Source organism: Phoca vitulina, unplaced genomic scaffold (assembly GCF_004348235.1).
Source record: "Phoca vitulina isolate PV1807 unplaced genomic scaffold, GSC_HSeal_1.0 scaffold68, whole genome shotgun sequence".
Lineage (NCBI taxonomy): Eukaryota > Metazoa > Chordata > Mammalia > Carnivora > Phocidae > Phoca > Phoca vitulina.
This window is the reverse complement of record NW_022589771.1, coordinates 5,920,015-5,941,887: the sequence shown is the minus strand read 5'-3', so window position 1 is coordinate 5,941,887 and position 21,873 is coordinate 5,920,015. Positions and strand designations below refer to the sequence as shown.

At 54.5% G+C, this 21,873-nt stretch overlaps 1 protein-coding gene across 5 annotated transcripts in view; it reads right to left on the bottom strand.

Moving 5' to 3' along the window:
• Positions 1-21,873, bottom strand: part of PDE9A (phosphodiesterase 9A) — an 89,822-nt gene that overhangs the window by 12,329 nt on the left and 55,620 nt on the right. For all 5 annotated transcript variants that reach the window (XM_032392528.1, XM_032392530.1, XM_032392532.1 and 2 more), the window contains 6 exons: positions 17,651-17,705; positions 16,700-16,770; positions 11,163-11,247; positions 5,829-5,910; positions 4,064-4,138; positions 410-496 (listed from right to left, as the gene is read on the bottom strand). In XM_032392528.1, coding sequence (XP_032248419.1) covers positions 410-496; positions 4,064-4,138; positions 5,829-5,910; positions 11,163-11,247; positions 16,700-16,770; positions 17,651-17,705 — 455 coding nt within the window. The remainder of the gene's footprint in view (positions 1-409; positions 497-4,063; positions 4,139-5,828; positions 5,911-11,162; positions 11,248-16,699; positions 16,771-17,650; positions 17,706-21,873) is intronic.

The following is a 21,873-nucleotide window of genomic DNA, read 5'->3' as shown; positions in this document are numbered from 1 at the left end:
AGTAATTGCTGAACACACACTCACATACTCATACACGTACCCCCTCCACACATGCACACTCACGCCCACCCGCACGCATTCACACCCTCCCACCTCCACACACTAACATTCATGCACACACGCACACAGCACTCAGGCCGACACCCCCCATAAACGTGCACGCACCTGCACACTCACTTCACTGCCCCCTCCTTGGTTCTTCCTATTTTCTCGAGCACCAGAGCAGGAGCTTAGCGGTGCTGAGTGTTTTGGTGGGAGATGGACAGAGACAGGCTGCACGTCCTCACAGAACACTCATGGGAAGGTCACCTCCGTCTGTAGGACGCCACCAGGAAGGGGCCCGGCTGGTCTGTTCACTAGTAACTGGATGACACGGTGTTCGAGGGGGACGGGGGGGGCCTGCACTTACCAGCCATCTCCTGAGTGTGATGGGGTTGATGGAGAAATCTCTGACCAGGCCCAGGTCATGGTACATGTGCTCTAAGCAGCTCAGCATCTGAGGACACAGGAACAGAAGGGTGGTCAGTGGCGGGGCCGGCCAGCCCAGCCGCCTGACGGAGCTGCCCCTCCCGCATCCCGGGAGATGCCTGCAGGGCCCACTGGTCCCTAGAGGGTGAGCCCTCTGCTCCCGGGGGCCCTGATAGCAAAGCCATGTTGACTGGGGGGGGGGGTGTCTCGGGACTCCTAGCAGGGATGTGGGGGCTTGAAAGAGCAGCTGGGCTGAGAAGTTAAGGGAGTTCCATGCGAGAAGGGACCGACTGGGTGAGAGGGGGCGCCCCCAAACGACCACGTCCGAAGTGACTCTGAATTTGGACACACAAGAAGCCAGGCTGAGGTGCTGGGGACACGGTTCCATGGGACACGCGCCCGAGAGCTGATGCCTTTGCAGACACAGACGCCCTGTGCTCGCTGAGACTCGATGGCCTGTGTCCCCAGCACGCTTCGTGCACCCTTGTGCGGCCCGCAGGGACCAGACACACTGTAGGGCGCTCGTTGTGGGGTCTGGAAGGTAAGCCGCATTCCCGTCACTGAGCTGTCTCCTACGGGAATCTCGCTCAGGTTAAAATAGCTTTTGTTTTCAGTCCCGAAGATGATTGATTGTCATTGTTGTGATCTATTTAAATACAGCTCAGAGCTCTGGAGCTAATTAAGCCTGGGAAGAAAGACTGATTATTAAAAAGTGAGAGTCTGAGAACGCAGGCTCTGCTTTCTGGGAAGCAGGTCTTGCATGCAGCGCCCAGGGAGACGGGAGATCCACGAGGCGGGGACCGTTAGGCATCACCTGGTGGCACGGGGCGTGACACCCGCCCTCGCTCCCCGGCTCCGGGGCCACACACCTGAGCCCTGCCTCGTCCCAGGCGCCAGCTACCCGGGGCCCGAGCGGTCACGCTTCCGGGCTGCCTCTGGTCACTGTGTGACCTTCTCTTCCCAAAAAGGTGTGTTATGGACTGAACCGTGGCCCCCAAATCAGTGTGTTGAAGCTCTAACCCCCGACATGACTGTGTGGACAGACGGCCTTTAAACACTCATTGAGGTTAAATGAGGTCACCGGGGTGGCCCTGGTCCACTAGCACCGGTGTCCCCATGAGGAGAGGAGACCAGAACTGACATGCACACAGAGACGACCACGTGAGGACCCGGAAGGCGGTGTCTACACGCCAGGGAGAGGGGCCTGGGAGACACCCGCCCTGCCGACGCCTGATCTCGGACCTCCAGGTGTGAGCGGACGCCTTCTTGGCCTGCAGCGCATGTTACGGCTGCCCGAGCTGACAGCTACAGGGCACACCACCAGAGACCCGTCTTCCTCGTTACACGGCACTGGGAGAGCTTGGAACACGGGGAGCATGGGCTCTGCACGTCCAGCCCTGTGCCTGGAGCGTCCACAAGACGGCTGTGGAAGGAAGGCCACGGAGCCGAGACCCGTGGCATCGCCAAGAATTCAGTGGGCACGTGGGAATCCGCAGTGTCACAGATGGACTGTCCTCCTCGAGGGGACGGGACGGACGCAGACTGCATTATGTGCAGGGTGCCAGGCTCTGGGGACGAGTCCAGGGCCCTGGCGTGCGGCTTGGGGTGCTGGCGCCCACCGTCCTGGATGCCGGCACTGGGGCCAGAGGCCTGCAGCCCCCTCCGCTCCCCTCCGCATGCACGCACAACTCCAGCAATCCCCATGACCCGTGACAGTGGTGGTGAGATCGGGAGTCCACAGCGGGAGGTAATGGGCAGACGAGACCATCTGGCCCCACTTCTGTGACGTGTGCGGCAGCTCTGGAGTGGGAGGGACGCGTCATGCATCCGTTCCCACGCTGGCAGCCCCGGATGCTGGGCGGTCCGGGCCGGGTGGCCACGTGGAAGTGGCTGCGGGCGCTCGCCAGAGAGCCGGGGCCCCACGGCCCGTAAGCCCCGCGCTCCAGGGAGGTGGCCGTGCCGGGAAGAGCTCTGGCACGTCAGCTAGCGGGGAACAAGAACACGTGAAGACATTGCCTCCGTCTGCTCTCTGAGCTGGAGGACCCTGCTGGGGCAGGGGGTGCTGGGCACAGAGATACCCCATGCCAAGGAAGAGGCGTGATCCCCCAATGGGGGCCCCGGCATTCCAGGGCGTGAGCTGCTTCGTGGGCAGCCAGATGCAGTTTTGGGGGGCCTTCACCGCCCACAGTCCCAAATCCATGGCACCCCCAGATTGGCCAGAGGCTAGGGCTCCTGTCTTTGGGCATCTCTGGTTCCTGGCTGCATGTTGGCAGAACGTCTCTGGAAACCCTGGAACCGCTGAGCAGTCTGCCCCGGCCACTGAGATGCGCTGGAGGAAGCCTACCCGGAGGCCGGGCCCACCTGCAGGCTTCACCCCGGCCCTGACGCCGTGGGCAGGCGGCCTTCCTCTCCTGGGTGTGTGAATCCTTCAGCCTCTCCGGCCCCAGCGGGATTCCGTGGGAGATGGAGACAGAGCGGGCAACGAGTGCCCATTTCCAGGCAGGCGCTTTGCCACTGGGGACCTGGCTCTGCTCTCACTGCCGGTGTGCGGAAGCCGGAGCGATTTCCAGAAGCGGTGTCTGCCCACCCGCCAGAAGCAGGAATCTGTGCGTGCCGGGCCATCCCGGTGTGCCCACTCACCTGTGCACAAGCCTTGCCCAGCCCAGGTCCAAAGCCCAGACCCTGGTCCTCACACCTGTCTTCAAGGACCTGAGCCCCGTTTCTCCTAGCCATGCTGCCTCCCATTCCCCCCGGGCACGGTGGCTTCTGCCGTGGCCTCTTGCCCATCTAAACCCACGCTCCAATCCTGCGTGCTCCTGGGTGGCTGGATGATTTGGGGTCCATGTGACGTCCGGTCCAGGGTTTGTGATGGGACGATCCCTGGGACACGGGCCAGCACACAGTTGGGCAGAGGTGGGGTGGGCAGGGCGGCAGTCTTGTGCTGGAACGAAAGCACGAGAGCCGGGCACTTCCGAGACCCCGGCCCTGGCGACCGAGATGGTGCCCGCTCAGGGTGCGGATCTCCCCTTTCCTGCACCCTGCGGCGAGCTTGCAGGGGGGCGGCCTTTCTGCGTGTCTGTGTTACCAGAAAGCTGGAGAAGTCGTAGATTTGGTGGGCCTCATGTCCTTAGGGACTTTTGTTTTCTCGGGGTTCCGACACGGAGGGGTACAACTGATATTATTAGATTCGGCCGAATAAACAGAAATCTCCATGTTAGTGTTTTCTCAGCAAAAGGGGAAATTGGAAGAACGGTCTTGCTGCAGGAGTCCTGCACCCCCAGTCCTGCCTCCTCTGGCTGAGACACAGCTGTCTTCCCTTGGCCCCTCTCCTGAGGAGGCGCCTCCCAGGTTTCCCCTCGGGGGGTGCGGCGGCCCAGGAGGGTGTGTGGGGTTTGGGGGGGCCAGCTTTCCTGCACTTGACCACCCGCGCCTCTGCTCTGACACGCCCCTTTCTGAACCCTGCGTCCGGGCCCCCCTGAACCCACCCAGAGTCAGACTGAGGGAAAACCTGGAGAATCAAGGCCAGAGAGCAGGCGAAGCCATGGGGGACCCTGGCAGGTCCCCGTGACGCTGGCACCGGGGGCCCCTCGCTCACCTCGTTGGGCTCCCAGAGCCAGACGTCGAAGGTGGGCTTCCGGAGAGCGTCGATGGTCTCTGGGGAGAGCAGATACTGGAAAGGACAGGGGTTGGTTAGGCTCTGGGCTGAGACAAAGGCTGGGGAGCTCGCATGGATGGGGGACGTTTGCTCCACGTCCTCCTGTTCCCTGGTCAAGAACGCCTGGGCACGGACTCCAAGGCCACCCTCTACAAGGATTCTGCGGAGGGCCAGCCTCCAGGGACAGACATCCCATCTGTGGCTGCCAGAGGCAGGGCGGGGGCACCAGGAGGGCTGTGGGGGGAGATGTTCCACATTCGATTGTGCAGAGGTTCCCTAAGTCTCTCCGAAGTCACAGCGTGCTGCACCTGCAGGAGGCAAGCTTGACTGCGGGTAAGTTACCTCTTCGTAAACCCGATGCAAAAAAACAACAGAGTGAAGTCAAGGATAAAGAACTAACTTGGCACAGATTCAATACTGGCTAAGAAGCTATTCGGAGTTTCTTTCTTTGGCTGTAGGCTAACTCAGGGCAGCTTGCTGGGGGATGCAGATGGGGACTGCCAGAGTTCGGGTCAAACTGTCGTGGGAAATAGGCTGTGATCTTAGACATGAGACCGTCATGGTGTTCGGGGATTAGATGTAATCTTCCCCGAGGTCTTTTGGTTTGCTTGGTTTTTCATTTATTTATTTATTCATTCATTCATTCATTATTATTATTATTTAGAGAGAGCAGGGGGAGGAGAAGAGGGAGAGCGAATCTCAAGCAGGCTCCCCGCTGAGTGCAGACCCCGACATGGGGCTCGATCCCAGGACCCTGAGACCATGACCTGAGCCAAAACCAAGTCGGAAGCCTAACTGTCCGAGCCACCCGGGGGCCCCTGTTTGGTTCTTATAAGGATTGCTATGGAGGACGGACACCTTTCATTTTGGCCGTTGGCTGGGCCTTGTGGGCCCCTGGGGCAGGATCGGGAGATGCGGGTCATGTTTTCTTGTGGGAAGAGGCCCTAGTGTCCATCTGAAGACCTCGGACAATATGTCGCACATATTTGGAAGTGGGTGGGGGGAACCCCTCACAGGGCGGCTCTGGGAGGCTCTTTGTCCCCACGAGGACCGTGGGCAGTTGGGGGGGTCTGCCCCACGCCGGGCCCGGGAGGCCTGTCCCTGTGCCAGCACATGGAAGCCTGACTCTTAGCGGAAGCGTGTGTGGACAGTCTGCCAGGCCAGGGTCTCGCTGACTCAGCTGAAGGCCTGGCCGAGACGATGACCGACATCACAAGACCCTCCCCCGGGGGGGTTTGAAGCCCCCCCCCCCCCAACTCCCCGGTCACTGGGGCCTCCACTAGGGCCTGGGCTCTTGCAACGGAGAAACCTCTCGAGGCGGAAAAGCAAAATTTCTCGTGATAGCTACACACTGTTCAGGACAGGAGATCCAGTGAGGCAGATTTTAGGTGATTTCAGAAATGGAAGCTCCTTACAGTAACGTCTGAGTGTGAACACCCTCACCGAATGGGTGAGGGGCGGACAGCGGGGAGGGGCTGTGACCTGCCGGCCTGGGGGCCCCCGCGGCTAGGACACGGTGAAGAGAAAAAGTACTGGGCCTGAGAATGGCAAGCGGGGGTCACACAGCCCAGGGCCAGGGTGGAAGCTGCATTTGCAAATGTGCGGACAGAGGGGGGCCTGGCCAGGAAGTCGGGGTGGCTGAGGGTGGGGGGCCCGGCCAGGAGCACACACCTGCCATTTCTCCAGAGCCCGAATTTCCTCTCACCTTGGGATACGTGGGGACATCACGCCGAGGTGTCAGTTTCTTGCTGTTATCCACAAAACTGTACTTACAGGGACAGCTGGTCCTGCAGGAAGACAGTCAGGATTAACTCTGGGATGGCCGCTTCGGACGAGGGGTCTGCCGGGGCCCCTCCTCAGAGTGACACCAAAGAAGCCCCAGCCAAACCCAGACCCCACACACTCCTTGGTCTTATTTGTTAAGTCAGCAAGCCAGTGACCTCTCATTGCTAACCCACCAGGGACCCCGCCTGGACCTGGGATGTTGCAGTTCTCCAAAAACACGTCACCTTCATTTTAGGCAAATTCCTAAAAAATCTTTTGATGATGCAAGTAAAAACATTTTTATTTTAAAAAATTCAAACAAGGAGAAAGTAGGCAAAGTTTTTTTTGTTTTTTTTTAAAAGCAAGCCCCCACGTTACCTACTTCTTTCCTTTCAATCTCTCACACCCTGGAAATACCTTCTGTTAAGTTTGGGGTATCCTTCCAGAATTTTCCTAGGCACGGACACACAGGGACAGTGCCTTGGATTTTTAACAAAAATGGAACTGTCTCAAACTTACTCTTTTGCTACTTGTTTTTTTCACCTTGCTCACGGCAAACCCTCTGCTTGTTGCTCCCCAGAGCTCGGTGTCAAAGGCACGTCCTTCTGGGGTGCCTCTGGGGGGGTGCCAAGCTGCCAATCGAGTCCCCATCACAGACTTTTAGTTTCCAGTTTCCCCCCGTACCTACCTTTAGAGATTAATTTGCTATCGGGCTCCTGACTCTGTTTTCCTTCACTTCTAAGTATCGAGGTACCCCCTCCCCGCCGTAAGGACAGAACAAATCCAGCCAGGCGTGCTCTGGAGGGAAGCCACCATCCAGCATCAGGGGACAGTGTGCTGAGCCCGGTGGTACCCGGGGCTGGATGTGGCCCCCTCCCCACCCAGGGACCCTCCCTTCCTGGAAGGGAACATACTCCCTTATCCTCAGACGTTACACACTTTGTAGATCACGTCCTGTCTCCTGGGAGAGCACTTTAATACCGCATAGTAAGAGCCATGAGACATTCCTATCCTTTAAGCCTGTGCGTCTACGCTGGGGAATATATTTTAAGAAAAGAACTAGATGTGAGCAAACCACTCTGTGCACGAAGGTATTCACTGCAACGTCATCTGTTGTAAAAACACAATAAACCAGAAGCCACCTCAATGTTGCTGAGTCGGAAATAATTTAAACCATCATGGTACATCAACAAGACGGACTGTTATGTGTTAAGATATTGATGAGTATTATGTGAAGTAAGAAGGTTTTTGGGGAAAGGGGAAAAAGAAATGTTGCATACAGTATGGGCTGAAAGGTAATGCAAAAAAAAAAAAAATCTACCAAGTTTCGAGGAGAAGAGAACACATTTTGTGGGCTGAGATGAGTGTGCATTGTGGCCTCCTGGAAAACGTATGAACTGGATGTTGGTTCAAATTTGATCCATTTATTGCTTACAGTGTAGTAAGTGAAAAAAAGATTACAACACGGTATTTTTTTTCAAAAGGAGGTCTCTACACACAGAAGCACACCTGGGCAGCTCGGCATCCAGATCTCAGGTGGGGTTTGCCCCCGCATCCGTACAGTCTGGGGGTTTTACCTGGGGGCTCTGCTACTTGCAAACTCAGAGTAATACCTCGTGTCCTTTCTGATAAAGGAGCCTTCAGTACAATTTTCTGGGGGTCCTGCTATTCTTTCCCTCAACGCGATGCTTACAAAACTCATCAGACTTCGTGTGGGGAGGGGATTTTAACACAGATTCAGCGAAAGAGTAACCCATGAACCGCTAAAAGGCACCAACCAGGCAGGTGTCTCCCATTGCCGCCCTATAAATGAGAAGTCGCCCCCGCACGTTTCTGAGCAGTGACGAGCTTGCTCTGTGCCCTTGAGAACGGAGACCACAGCATCGCCCTGTCCTCCCTGCGCTCAGCCTCTTCCGTGCAGACATCCCCACGCGCGCCGTGTACGCAGGCCGTATTTTCCGGGGGGGTGGGGAAGCTTGCACAAAGCAAGATGGTTGGCCTGCAGGAATCCAGCTGCTTCCTTGAAAATCCCGGTGTCGGGAGCGTCTGCTGGGTGCCCGGCACCTCCCGCCACCCTCCCCCACCTCGGCCAGGCGGCCCGCCTGCGCCCTCTGTGCCCCGTTGCCACGGGAACCAGCCTCCTCCAGCGACAGAGCCCCTGGCATGGTGCCTTTTCTTTTCATTCTATTTGGGCCTCATTTTTGCTTTCATTTCCTGGGCTCCCAGCGCCCCGCCCCGTGGCTCGTCCAGTGGACAAGGCCATTTGTTTGGGATGGAAGTGGAGACCGGAGCCCCCGGAGCCCTGGGGAGCCCTGCCCCCGCCCGGGGTGAAGTGGCAAGCTCCGCTCTGTGCCCAGCCAGGCAGAAAACTGGACCCGGGGAAACCCAAGGCGTGTGTCTCGGAAGCGCGCGGCCTGGTCCGGGGGCGTCCCAGAGCCTGCCCGAGACCCCCCTCCGCTGCCGCTCCCAGAGCCGGAGGGCCCCTGGCGCGGAGGCCCAGCTGGGTGGTGCTCGTGGGGGGCGATCGTGGGGCCGCCCTTCAGGCTCGTCAGCCATCTGTGCGGGCACGGGGCAGACATCTGTCCCCCCAGGGAGGCCGACCGCCGCCTAGCTGGGCTGATAGCCAGGAGCCAGAGCTGTGTGGGGTGCCCGTCTGCCCCAGTCCAGGCGAAGCCCTGTGTGGAGGAGCCTGGTCCCGGGGACGCTAACATGCTGCACGGCATCCCTGCGTGGTTAAAACGGAACCTTGCACACAACAGAGACAGGGGGGCGCAGGCGGCCTCCTGTTTGCCGTCTGAGTTCGTGTCTCCGTAAAGCAAAGGGAAGGGCCATTTGTGTGGGGCCCAGAAGGGCCCAGGGCAGGGGGCCTGGCTGTGGGTTAGACCCGGGCCCAGGCCACCCGGTTTCTTTTTCCTAAATGTGTCAGCAACGTTTGAGAGTTTTACCCCGTCGGTCTGTGACTGAAGAGTCACACCTACCCGTCTCTCACCTCCGTGGGATGCTGCGAACACTGTCTGCCGAGAACATCGCCTCTAGAAGCAGTTAGGGCACCGGGAAGGCTTCTCTTTGCATCACGGCACCGTGAGCTCCAAAAATGGACTTTTTGGGCGGCGAGGGAGAGCGCTTCAACCCTCGGCTGGGCCCAGGCACCCGCCACGCCTCGGCTCTGCCCACTGGGCTAGACGGGCGCCGGTGGGTCACGGTTTGCCTTGTGGCTCCTGGGCGGGAGGCTTCTTCCCATGTGCTCCAAAATCGGGAGTATCCCCCCTTGTGCCGTTGTGTGGGTTGAATTATGTCCCCCAAAAGTGAGAAGGGGAAGTCCTAAGCCCCAGGACTGTGCACGTGACTTCCTTTGGAAGGAGGGTCATCCCAGGTGTCATGACTCCACGTGTGGCCACACTGGGGCAGTGGGCCCTAATCCAAGAGGACAGGTGTCCTTTAAGAAAGGGACATCTGGGCACAGAGGCACGCGCAGGGAGAAGGCCGTCTGAAGGCCGAGACTGCAGTAACGCACGGACCAGCCGGGAGCCCCCAGGGCTGCTGACAGCCGCCAGAAGCTTCCGAGGGGGGCTGGACTAGATCCGCCCTGGAGCCTTCAAACGGAGCGTGGCCTTGTGGCCACCTTGATCTCTGACTTCTGGCCATCGGTTCTGTTGTTTCAGGCCCCCGGACCGTGGTGCTCTTGTGGCCGCCACGGGACGCCGGGACAACCCGGACCCGGAGAGCTCTTTCCCTGGCAATCCGAGTGGCAGGAGCAGGGCCGGCAGCCACCCCAGGACGGCACACGCCCCTCTTCCCCAGGATGGGAGGAAGGTGCAGGAGCTGGAGGGAGCCCCCGGGGACGCGGCGGCAGGGACGGGGCCAGCGAGGGTGGGGCTCATGACTCACCCCCGGCGGCTCTGGGCAGGCGGCAGGCCTTAGTCATTAGAGGAGGGGCAAGTGGCTGCCTTCTAAAAAGCCTCCCGCAGGTGCTCTGTGGGCTCGTGGGTCGGCATGTTTGTGAGTGAGGTGATGCCCACGGAGGTGGGAAGGGACCTCAGGGGTCCCATTGCTGCCCAGGACACACCTCCTCTGGCCGGCGCGCATGGCAGCCAGAGGGCGATTCTGTGACCCCGGCCGCCGAGGGCCTGAGCATCCTCCAGCCTGCTGAGCCGGGCCCAGTCGACTCCCGGGCCCGCACCTGGTCCCACGAGGGCCTCTGGCTCCTGCTCCCAAAGAGCCTCTCACTAAGGGGATGTCCAGCATGAATTATTCACTCGCAATTTTCTGCAAATTTTCACAAACTCCTTCACCCTGACTTCCCCAAATCACATGGGATGAGACATCTCCAAATCCACATCAGGTGCCAAGTGGGTGTGATAGAAACGTGGTGTGGTCCTTGTAAGACCACACTAACGTGGCTTCGAGCCCACCCGAGGCCAGCCAGCCCTCGGCTTCACATGGGAACGTCAGCTTCCCCTGCCCCTCGTACCTTCAAAGAGCCTTCCATGCGGCCGGCCTCCCTCACTAAGCTGGTCGCCCTCAACGTTTTAAGACCCGGGAATGATCTTCAAACTGGCAGGTGCGCTTTCAAGGACAGCCTGGGGGGTGTGCGCAGGGCTAGTCTTCAGTTCCTTGTCCCCACTAAATGCCGCCGAGCTCCCCACACTTACACGCTCCAAGCCCGCGCCCCCTCCCTCATCATCTCCGCTGTTACCCCGAACGCTTGCTGGGACCACAGTTTCGGCGGAGGGTCCTATACAAACACCTGCCTTTGAGGGGGTGTAAGGAAGCCCGGGGTGTTTTTTCCACGAATTTCGGCTCCCCAGGGGAGAACCCCTTGTTCTGCACGACAAGTGATCTCTGTGTGGAGAATGGCCAGGGGCCCTGTGGCATCTCCCCTGTGACCTGCTATTCTGAGCTGTAGGGACGTCCACACAGGAGCACGGCCTCCGGGCACCAGGACACCCTCCTCCATGAGCCAAATGCCTTTTCCTTTTACTGGGCCCTTTCTTTTAAAAATCGATACCGACTTCTCTCAGGCTGGATAAGTGAATCCTAACGCTTTGATCTCCGGGAGGATTATTCCTCCTTTAACTGAAGCCATCTTCCTCACCTCCATCTAAGACTGTGCAGTTGACAAGCCCACCCCAGCCGGAGCCGGGCTGCCTCCACCCTGCGCTCATCCCGGCCGGAGCTGGGTCCGGCTCTGCCACAGTGCGCTGGGGGGAGCAGCCCAGAGCCACCCCCTCCCCGGGCCCACGTGCAGGGCTGCTCTCCCTGGGCCTGACCTTACCTGCTGCTTCTGGCCACCAGCTCCTCCCGCATCTTCTTGATGTCACTCTTGCATTTCTCGATCTCCACCACTTTCAGGCCTTCCACTGGGACAAAGAAAAACAAGGGGGTTGCCATGGAGACACGCAGAGGACCCCGCAAGGCTGGTGACTGGGTCTGGTCCCGCGAGAAAGCTGGCTCTGGCCCCTGCCAGGGTCCCCGCAGCCGAGGGTGCCAGCAGCTCAGGGACAAGGACTCCGGCCTGGCAGGCCTGTCCCGTCCGGGGCCAGCACGAACCGCCGCACCCCTCCTTGCGGTTTCTGCAGGGCAGAGCCCCTGCTCCCCTCCCCACAATCCCGAGTCTTCCTGCACCCACTCCCCACTTTCTGTCTCCAGGCCTCTAAGCACCAGCTGGGGACAGGGGACAGAGAAATCTCTTATCCTAGAAAGAAGAGGAGAAAATAAGGCCACAGTGCCTGAAAACACGACCAGAAGCTCGGGGAGCAAAACCGCAGCCTTCCCGGCAAGGATGAGCTCATATTGCTATAAAACTTTCCCATTTTAAGGTCCCACTGGAGCAGTTAACCGGGAGAAGGTGTGGACTTCATGTGGAGGGAACACAAACAGGCCTGGTCAAGGGTTAGCAGAGCCGGGCTCGCTCACATTCTCGCAGCCGCCTGCAGAGGAGGGCCTGCAAAGTCCGGACACCCCTGTTCCCCCAAGAACGAACTGGAGCTCATGCCTCCCAGCGAGCACTCAGCTGCAAGACCTTCACTCTGGCGGCTGCACCCGTAGCCCAGAAACACTGCTACTGAGTAAGCGGCTTCACAGAGGTTTTCGGGTTCAAGTCAGCTTTTAGGGAACAGAAGAGAATTGCTTTGCTACTCTGCAATCACACCTCAATTATCATGCAAAAAGATAACTACCCACGATGCTACTCTAGTCCCCTTTTCCCTCAAGCGCGGTCTGAATACCTAAAAATACGATGCGAATGATTTCTCCAGGAAAAACAACCCCCTCCCACGACAAGTGTCTGCAGAGGGGAAACGCAAGGCAACCTGCCCGAACCCCAAGCTCCCCGGGGCAGTTTTCCAAGCGTTTCCAGGGTCAGGGTTTGGGGGGGCAAGGCTACTGAAAATATTGCTTCTTTCTGCCCAAAGTGGTGGGAATCTGGAGGATCTGATATTCGGATATTCGAACGTGGTTCTAGAGACTTGCTTCTGTGCCACTCGGGGGATGTTGTGCTGAAGGTTCTCCCCGCCCCCCCCCCCAGGACACGGGACCAAAGCCCGGGGCCGTCAGTGCAAGGGGTTGGGACCAGCCAGGTGGGGAAACGCAGAGAATTCGACCTCGGGGATGGTCCACTCCCTCACTAAGAGCCCAAAACCTCCTTCTGGAGCGGGGTGTTCTTAGCGCTTCCTTGCATCATGGACCCCATTGGGAAGTAGCTGGAAGCCACAGGTCCTCCTCGGAGAAAAGCACACCAGCTCCCACCCCTTCTGGTTTGGACCTCCCAGAGCGCCGTGTCCAGGCCTTGGGCCACACGCAGGAGGCTGGCCCGCGGGGGAGCCGCAGTTCCAGCTGCGTCTGCCGTGGGGACGCTGACCTCAGCACATGGCAGATTCAGTGTCCGTGGGAAGGAGCTCAGTCTTGTTGACATGTGAAGGGCAGACATTTCCAGAAAGTAAGCAGATCTGGAGAAGAGTTCTGGTATGTGGTATAGACTTTGATCCTCAAAGCAAATAGACAAGCAGTATAAAGTCCAAACAGGGTGGCCTGCCGAAGTCCGCGGTCACATTTACTACATTTTAAACATATGGAGGAAATGCAGAGCATCTCCAAGAAGAATGTTGTAAAATTTATCTACGGTCCTATTGGCCCAGAGAACAACCCATTTATTATGTATAGTGGTGTGGATCTTTCCAGGCATTTCTCTCCCACCCCCGTGCGTTGGAAACAGCTATCTGTCCATCCACAGTTTTAAAAAGACAAAATTGGGATCATGCTGCTTGTGTTTTCTCATTTGCTTTTTCCAGTCATCAGCAAATTAAGGATATGCCTGGTGTTAGCAGCCGCCTCCTGGCTCATGGCTTTTGGTGGGTGTTTAAGGTTCGATTATTCAATATCGGTTCATGTAGATCACATTTCCGGGCCATTTACTGGGGGGTGATGTTCAAATTCAGCCTTTTGGGCGACACAGAATAATATCACTAACTTGAATCCCAGAGATTCAGAATTTATGGTGATTACGCTTATGAAGAGCCTGGTTGCCAAGGAAATTGATAGTAACAAGATGGCAAAGTTGGGCATTAATCAATGGAGAGAACAAACATGTCACAGGATTAAAGGCGGAACACAGGGGGCGGGGGGGCAGCCAGAGCACCACGCACCCACCACTGCTACTCCCGCCCCTTCCAGGCCATTTCCGGAAGATTCCACAGCTTACCTTTGGCCTGTCCCAGCGCCGCGTTGCCCCGGTCCCACAGGAGGGACAGGGCCCGGCCTAGGAGCGGGGCCCTACCCCTGAGAAGTCCTGCACAGACCCTGGAGACAGCTCTCCAGTGAGGCTGGATGTCAGGTCCCTACAGGTAGCCTCATCTGTCCACCTGCAAACTTTAGACAGGTGGGCACAGAGCGGAACCCCAAACTAGGGCCCTGAGGGCTGCTGGAGCCCCCCTGATGAGGAGCACCCCCTGCGAGCCTGGGGGTCCCCTCTAGGACTTTGGGAGTCATGAAGGGCGGGGGGGGGCGGCTCTGCGAGTCACACGTCACCCTGAAGGAGAACCTCTGGGAAACCAGTGGGCAGAGGCGACACCACAGGCCACACAGGCTGCTCCGCCCCTCCTCTTCTCCACAGGCTCGCTGGGCTCCCCGAGGGGCGCCAGAGCCGGCGCGACCCTCCTTCAGCGGCAGAGCTCACAGAAGTTCGTTAAAGACGTATGTCGACAGCTGTATTTCAACACTTCCTCCAGGGGGTTCGGCAAAGAATGTGCATAAGCCACACGTCCCGGGTGACACAGAGAAAAGCTTGGGTTTTGGCTTCGAGTCTTCCGGATTGTTTGTGTGACCCGGCATTAAACTCTGTCCCGCAGTCCAGCTCTCCGGGTGTTTGGGGTCTGGTCCAGGCGTGGGCCCCGGAGTGGGACGCTGGGCGCCGCGGCCACATCCCACAAACAAGGAAGGAAGTGGAGGCCCCGTGAGGTTTCATCTCCAACCGGGAAGCGAGGTGAGGACCTGGGTGTCCCGTGTCCGTGAAATAATTTCTAACCTAAGCAAGACCTCAGACACCCTTGAAGAAGGAAAACGACTTCGATAAAAAGAAAAGTTTCTAAAGTGAATTAAGAGAAATTCAGATATTTATATTTGATTCAGAGGAATTATGTTTGAGAAGGTAAAAAAAAAAAAGGCAGGAAATCCACTTAAAACAAGTCAAGCCAGCCTAACGTGGCTTACACATGGCCAGTCCTTGCCGCGGGCCTCCTTCCACTCAAGCACAGAGAGCAGCTAATAACAGCTCACGTACACCAGACACGGCACGTGTGCGTCCGTACGTGTATGTGTGTTTACACACGCATGCGTGTGAGGTGTGCACGTGGGGGTGTGTGTATGTGTGAGAGGATGTGCGCCTGTGTGCATCTTCGTGTAAGTGTTTACATGTGTGCATGTGTAAGCACGTGTGAGTATGTGTGCAAGAAGCAGTGTGCACATGTCTCTGCGTGTTCACACGTGTTTACCTGTGTGCACGTGTGCAAGCATGTGCAAGCAGCTGTGTGCATAGGTCTCTGCATGTTCATGCATGTGTTTACATGTGAGCATGTGTGTGCAGTGTGCGTGCATGTGAGCGTGCAGGTGAGAGTCCGGGTCCAGCCCGGGCCCAGTACAGCAGCCTGGCAGTCGAGCCTGGCTGGTCTGGGGTGACGTGGCCACAAGCCGAGGATTGCTGGAGCTGCCTGGAGCCGGAGCAGATTCTCCCTCAGAGCTTCCAGAAGGACCGCCCTCCCGGTCTAGGACTTCTGGCCTCCACGGCAGTGCGACAGTCCGTTTCTGTTGCTTTAAGCTCCCCCGTTTGTGGTACTCCACTGAGAGGGCCACGGAAGCTACCGCACTCCCCTGCAGCCAGGGCGTGGGCACACGGTCCTGCTCCGTCCAGACTTCGGATCTGTGGCCAGTATACGAGGAAGCAGCCTGATGTCTGCAGCAGTGGCCGTGGGGATGGTGGGGTCTGAGCACAGAGCTCTGGGCGCTGGGGAGACAGCGTGCGTCTGGGGCTCAGATGCGGCATCCTCACGCATCAGCTCTGCGTGGGATTTGGGATCTTGCTCCTGCTGCACAGTCACCGAGCAAGCCCTGTTTCTGAGACCTCCCAGCGCCCTGGGAGCTCCCCAGAATCCTTTAGGAAGAAGCCCCTTTTCTGCCGAATGCGGCCACAACCGGCATGTGTGGTGCTTCCCGACCGGCCCTCCCAGGTGCCCGGGGGTCCTGCACGGCTCGAGCGGCCCCACCCGGACCTCAGTCTTATTTACTTTTCCAATTTGCTGGACGAGCTTCAGCGGGTCACTTAATCTCTTTGTGGCTTCTTCATCATCAGTGGGGAAAATATATTGGTTTTGAAGACAGAATATCAAATGGATTTTCTAAATGCCAACATACTCTGAGAAGTAGGACTATGTAGGTCATGTTTCAAGTTATTAAGGTGAATAGGTTTTTGCATGATCCTGAATATTCTTCTTGAAAAAAATCCAAGCAATTCATACAAGATATGGAAAGTGACATTCAGTGCATCCTGTGAATACGAATCAGCCAGACGCCGTCTGGGGAAGCCACAGCCCTGCCGGCCTCAGGTTCGGATTTGGTCTCGTCATCCCTGAGCTTAATAAATAGGCTGCCCTTTGCCTTGACATTGACAAAGATGTGTGAGTTGGATGGGGAATCGTGAAGCGTGAGAATTCAAGCATTGCTCCTTATTTTATGGACGAGGACACAGAGGGTGAGAGATGGAAGCTGTCCCCCTCCCAGTTTCAGCTGTTTGGTCCCTAAGTCAAGACCCGAACCGACCCTCCTTGCTTGCTGGAAGTTTTTCTGCTTGCCTCGCTGGTGACGGGGAACCAAGAGCTAACGATGCGGCAGGCATATTCCTGAAACAGTTGTGAAGGCGCGGAGTGTGTGGGCTTGCCTCGTTTATGTAGAAAGAGACACAGAGATGTGCAGCAGAAGGTCCTCTCCCAAGGGGGCCGGTCTGGGGGGCTTTGAGTTTTCATTCTGTCCTCTTCTGCCCCGAAGGAGCGCCTCCACGTGCCGCTACCGAGCAGGGGCGGCAGCCCAAGTCACCGTGCGCTCCTGACCTGTCCCTGGTCACCAAGCGACTTTCACGGTATAAACAGATGCTCACTGTTCTCGCCTCCAAGAGCATCAAAGGTAATTTTTAAGCATTTCACAAAGAGAAGACATTCCCCCGTACCTCCAGCCTTCCCTCCCTCCCTCGCCACTCAGCCCCGGGGACGCAGTTAATTTAAACAGAGGTTAAAAGACAAGCAAAAAGGAAACAGAAACCTCACTCACATTCGACGCGCTTCTCTAGCACGGCCAAGTGATTCGCGACTTCAGCTTTCAGTTCGTTGATTTTAAATGCTCTAGGAATGAAAAAAAAGTCATCACTCTTAAAATTCTCGAAGTTGAAATGGGTGTGGCTAACCTCTGCGGCACCCCTGCCCTGGGCGAGGCCTCCCGGTGGGCTCCACCCCCCTCTCTGTGGGCTCACCCCTGCAGGGGGCACAGGACGCTAGGGCTTGCTTTTAAGGCGCTCACAGCCCCTGAGGGGCGGGGAGGAAAGAGACGCACCCTCAAAGGATCGCCAGGGCCTGTCTTCCATGACAGAAGGCTGGCAGGTGTGTTAACTCCCGCACACCTGCTCTCCGGGGAGGCCCCCCACCCCTGCTCCCAGCAGGGACGGCCCAGGCCCCGCCCCCTGCCCTGCTGGGCACAGACCCCTGGAGGGGACCCGGTGTGCCGTCTCCAGGCTCCAGCCCGTTCACTGTAACCACTCGGCCTTTAAGGATGTGTCACCGTAGGCCCCGGGACAGTGAGATGCCACAGCGGGTGACTGAGGCCCGGAAAGCATTCCTTTGGAACTGGTAGGATAACTCATCACGGAAAGAAGCCCCACGTCTACACAGGATCGCCATGGCAATGCTTATTTTAAAAAATGGTGTCAATTCTCATAGGCTGAACTCTTGAGTCCCAGAAGAGCCAGTGGAGAAAAGTCTCAGCAACACGAGCTCCCACTCCCAAAGTGCCCGCTTGCCGAGGTCTTTGGTAGAAGGGGGTGCTTCCCAGACCCCATCCGCCCTGGCTTCATTACAGAAGTCATAGAAGGACTCCGTCTGGAAGGCCACTCCTCCAGGTGAGTGACGTGTCAGAGCCGCCGGCCCGCGCGGCCGTGCGAGGGCCCACCCCTGCCGTGCACAGAGAGGCACACCTCCCCAGGGACTACGTGTCTAGAAGATTCTGTACCTTGAGAACTGCTCTGCCACCTGGGTTAGCACGCTCTGGATTAACTCTTCTTTCTCTACGACCAAAAAAGAAAGACAGATGGAGAAGGGGAAAAGTCTGCGGATCGTCGTGGCCCGAATCGGGGGGTCGTGGGCAGGTGGCGCCCTCGCGGCGGCAGGGAGCTGCCTGGGTTACCTGGAGGGACCCTCGGGCCCACCGCCAGCACGCTAAGGCCTCTCCAGGGCCTGGAGTACTCCTGTCCACCTTCAGAGGCTCCTTCCCCTCCTGGCCTGCTCCCACCAACCCGTCTCTCAGAGGTCTCTCGGCAGAGCGACCGGACTCTGGTCCTCTTGTAGTCTGCGCCAGCCATAAAAAGGCAGGACTGCGTCTCTAAATACAGGAAGTTCCCACTTAGTGCCCTGCTCCACTTTATGGGGGTAATTACTAGGACAAGGTGAGTTCAAGGCATATTTCAAATGTAAAACACAGTGTTCTCATCTCATGGCAGGTCCTGGAGAGAGGAAGCAGGCCGGGGTAAGCAAGTTTGTCCCTTTGTTGCCTGGCACGTAACCCCGGGCTGGGTGGTGGCTTCACAAGGTTCAGGTCCCAGGCTGAATATAACCTGCCAGTTTTCCTGTTTCCTGGCTGGGCCCCGTGCCAGAGGCCTCATAGGAAGGCACAGATGCTCACGGCACTGTTCTTTCTAGCGCTCCCTGCTCCTGGGAAGGGAGAGAGCTGGCCCTGGCTCCAGGTGGCCATTCGTTCACGCCCTAAAACCCTGAGAACCTACACAAGACTTGCTCCTGAGTCATGTACTCTCTGTTGGCTAGCCCTCTGCTAAAACCCAAACAAATGAAAACCAAGTGAAACTTGCCCAAACGAACAAAAAAATCTCAATTATCCAGTTTGGTGATGGGGCTCAAGAGCAAAAAAATGTTCCCATGCTCTGATCTAATGATCCATTCCTAGGAAGAAGCACGTGTACGCACATAGAATATGTTCATCGTTGTGTTATTTAACCTAGTGAAAACCGTAACAGCCGAAGTGCCCATCAGGTAGACATGAAATAAGTGATGGTACATCCGGTCTGTGGAAATACATTCTGCTATCAGAAATAACATTCTGGAAAATGTTCATGTCTATTGTTAAAGCAAAAAAAAAAAAAAAGATTGTAAAACAGTAATACAGTGTGATCTCATTTTTGAAGACATTGGGAAGATACACTCCAAAGTAATGATAGTAATTATTTTTTGGTTGTAAGATTATATATAAACTTTTTTCTTATTTTTGTTTCTCTATATCTAACACATTTCTATAACTAACATATATTAATTTCATGAAAAGTATTTAAAAAACAATCAATCTAAATTAGCCTCTTGGAACCTCTTATCCCTTCACTTGCCAAATGAACGGGTGATGACCCAAGGTTCTCTCTGGCTTTAGCATTCTAAGACTGGATGAGAAGAAGAAAAACGATGCCTCGTTGTATCTCTCGAAACCGTAAGAGTAAAATTTTCATAGAGCCCTATGTGGAGCTGCTAGCTGATCCAAGGCCCTATCCTTCAGGGAGGCCTACCCCTATACCAGGGAAGAGAAAGTGACTCCCCGGACAAGAGCCACCAGTGAGAAAGTTTCACAGGCTTTCTTGGTGAACTCAGCAGGACTTCAGATCACTTATTCTGAAATCCTTGGGAGAAATAATGTATTGCATAACCTTCGGGAGCTAATGATCTTGAAGACTTGACATAAGCCCATCAAACAAGCAAAAGACCACTCCACCTAACGATAGCAGAACACATATTCTTCTCAGATGCCTAGAAAGCATAGACCAAGACAGACCAAGACATATCCTGGTCCACAAAGAAAACGTCAACAAATTTAAAAGAACTGAAACCATGTAGAATATGGTCTCTGACCATAAGAGAATCCAACTGGAAATCAGTAACAGAAAGATCATAGGAGAATCTTGGAAATTAAACAATACGCCCCTAAGTAATTCATGGGTCAGAGAGGAAATCTCAAAAGAAATAAAAATGGATGCTGAACTGAATGAAAATGAAAATAGAATACACCCAAACTCTGTGAGATATAGCTAATGCAGTGCTGAAAGGGACATTTATAGCACTAAATGCTTACATTAGAAGAGAGGAGAAACTCAACTCAATAATCTAAGAGCCTAGAAAATGAAGAGCAAAATAAACCCACAGCAAGAGCAGGAGAAAGGAAGGAAGTAATAAAGAACAGAAATCAATGAAAAACAGTAAAGCAATGCAGAATATCAGTGAAACCAAGAGCTGGTTATTTAAAAATATTAACAAACTGACAAATCTCTAGCGAGATTGGCAAAAATACCACACAGAGAAGACACAGATTTGCAATATTAGGAATGAAGGGGGGATATGACTACAAACCCTGAAGGATAATAAGGAAACACTACATACAACTCTACACACAGAAATTTGAAATCTTAGAGGAAAATGGAGCAACTCTTAGAAAAGCATGAACTACCACACTCACCCAACATGAAATAGGTAATTTGAACAGCCTTAAACGATTAGGGAAATTGAATTTCTCATTTTAAAGCCCCCCCCCCAAAAATTTCCTGGTGCCCATGGTTTCACTGGAGAATTCTGTTAAACATTTAAAGAAGAATTAACACATTTCTAAACAATTTCTTCCAGAAAACAGAAGAGGAGGGAACACTTTCCAATTCATTTTATGAAGCCAGTATTAACTTGATACCAAATCCAGACAAAGACAACAAAAAAAGAAAGGGACAGACCATTATTCTTCATGAATACAGATGTAAAAATCCTTAACACAATATTAGTGATTTGAATTCAGCAAAATATAAAAAATGATTATATACCAAGATCAAATGGGGTTAATTCCAGGGATGCAAGGCTGGTTCGATATTTGAAAATCAATGAATGTAATCTACTGTATTAATAGCTAAAGGAAAAAAACCACATGATCATATCAATTTATAAAAACATTTGAAAAAAATTTAACATCTGTTCATTTCATAAACTCTCAGAGAAACAGGAATAGAGGAGAACTTCTTCAAGTGGATAAAGAACACCTACCAGAAAACTACAGCTCACATTACACTTCATGGTGAAAGACTGAAAGCTTCTTGCTTAAACTGTGACAAGACAGGGATGTCCGCTCTCACTCTGCTCATTAAACACTGTGCTAGAAGTTCTAGCCGGTGCAACCAGGCAAGAAAAGGAAAGCAGATCAGAAAGGAAGAAATAAAACTGTCTCTGTTTGCTGATTACATGATTGTATATACAAAATTCTAAGGCATTTACAAAAAACCCTCCTAGAACTAAAAAAGGAGTTCATCAAGGTCACAGGATACAAGATATATATACAAAATTGATTGTATTTACATATATTAGCAATGACCCTGTAGACACTGAAATTAAAATCACAATACCACCGTATAAACTCTAAAAAAAAAAAAAAAAAAAAACCAAAAACTTAGGTGTAATTATAACAGAACATACATATAAGTTGTATGCTGAAAACTACAAAACACCGATGAAAGAAATAAATAAAAATCTAAATAAATGAAGAGACATACCATACTCATGGTTTGGAAGACTTCACATAGTAAAGATGTCAATTCTCCCCAAATTGATATATGGTTTAACATAATTCCTATCAAAACTCCAGCAAGATTTTTGTAGAAATAGACACAATTATTCTAACTTTTATATGGAAATGCAAAGGAACTAGAATAGCTAAAGCAATTTTAAAAAAGAAGATAAAGTGGGTTGAATCAGTCTGATTTTAAGACCTATTACAGGCAGACCTTGGAGATGTCGTGGGTACGGGTTCAGACCTCCTCAAAAAAATGAGTCAAAATGAATTTTTTGGTTTCCCAGTGTATATGAAAGTTACGTTTATACTACACTGCAGTGTATTAAGTGTTCAATAGCATGATGTCTAAAAAATGTACCTACTCTAATTAAAAAATACTTTATTGCCAAAAAACTCTGTCATCTGAGCTTTCAGTGAGTCCCAATCCTTTTACTGGTGGAGGGTCCTGCCTCCGTATGGGTGGATGCTGACTGATCAGGATGCTGAAGGCTGGGGTGGTTGTGGCAATTTTTTAAAATAAGACCACAGTTGGGGCACCTGGGTGGCTCAGTCGTTAAGCGTCTGCCTTCGGCTCGGGTCATGATCCCAGGGTCCTGGGATCGAGCCCCGCATCGGGCTCCCTGCTCAGCGGGAAG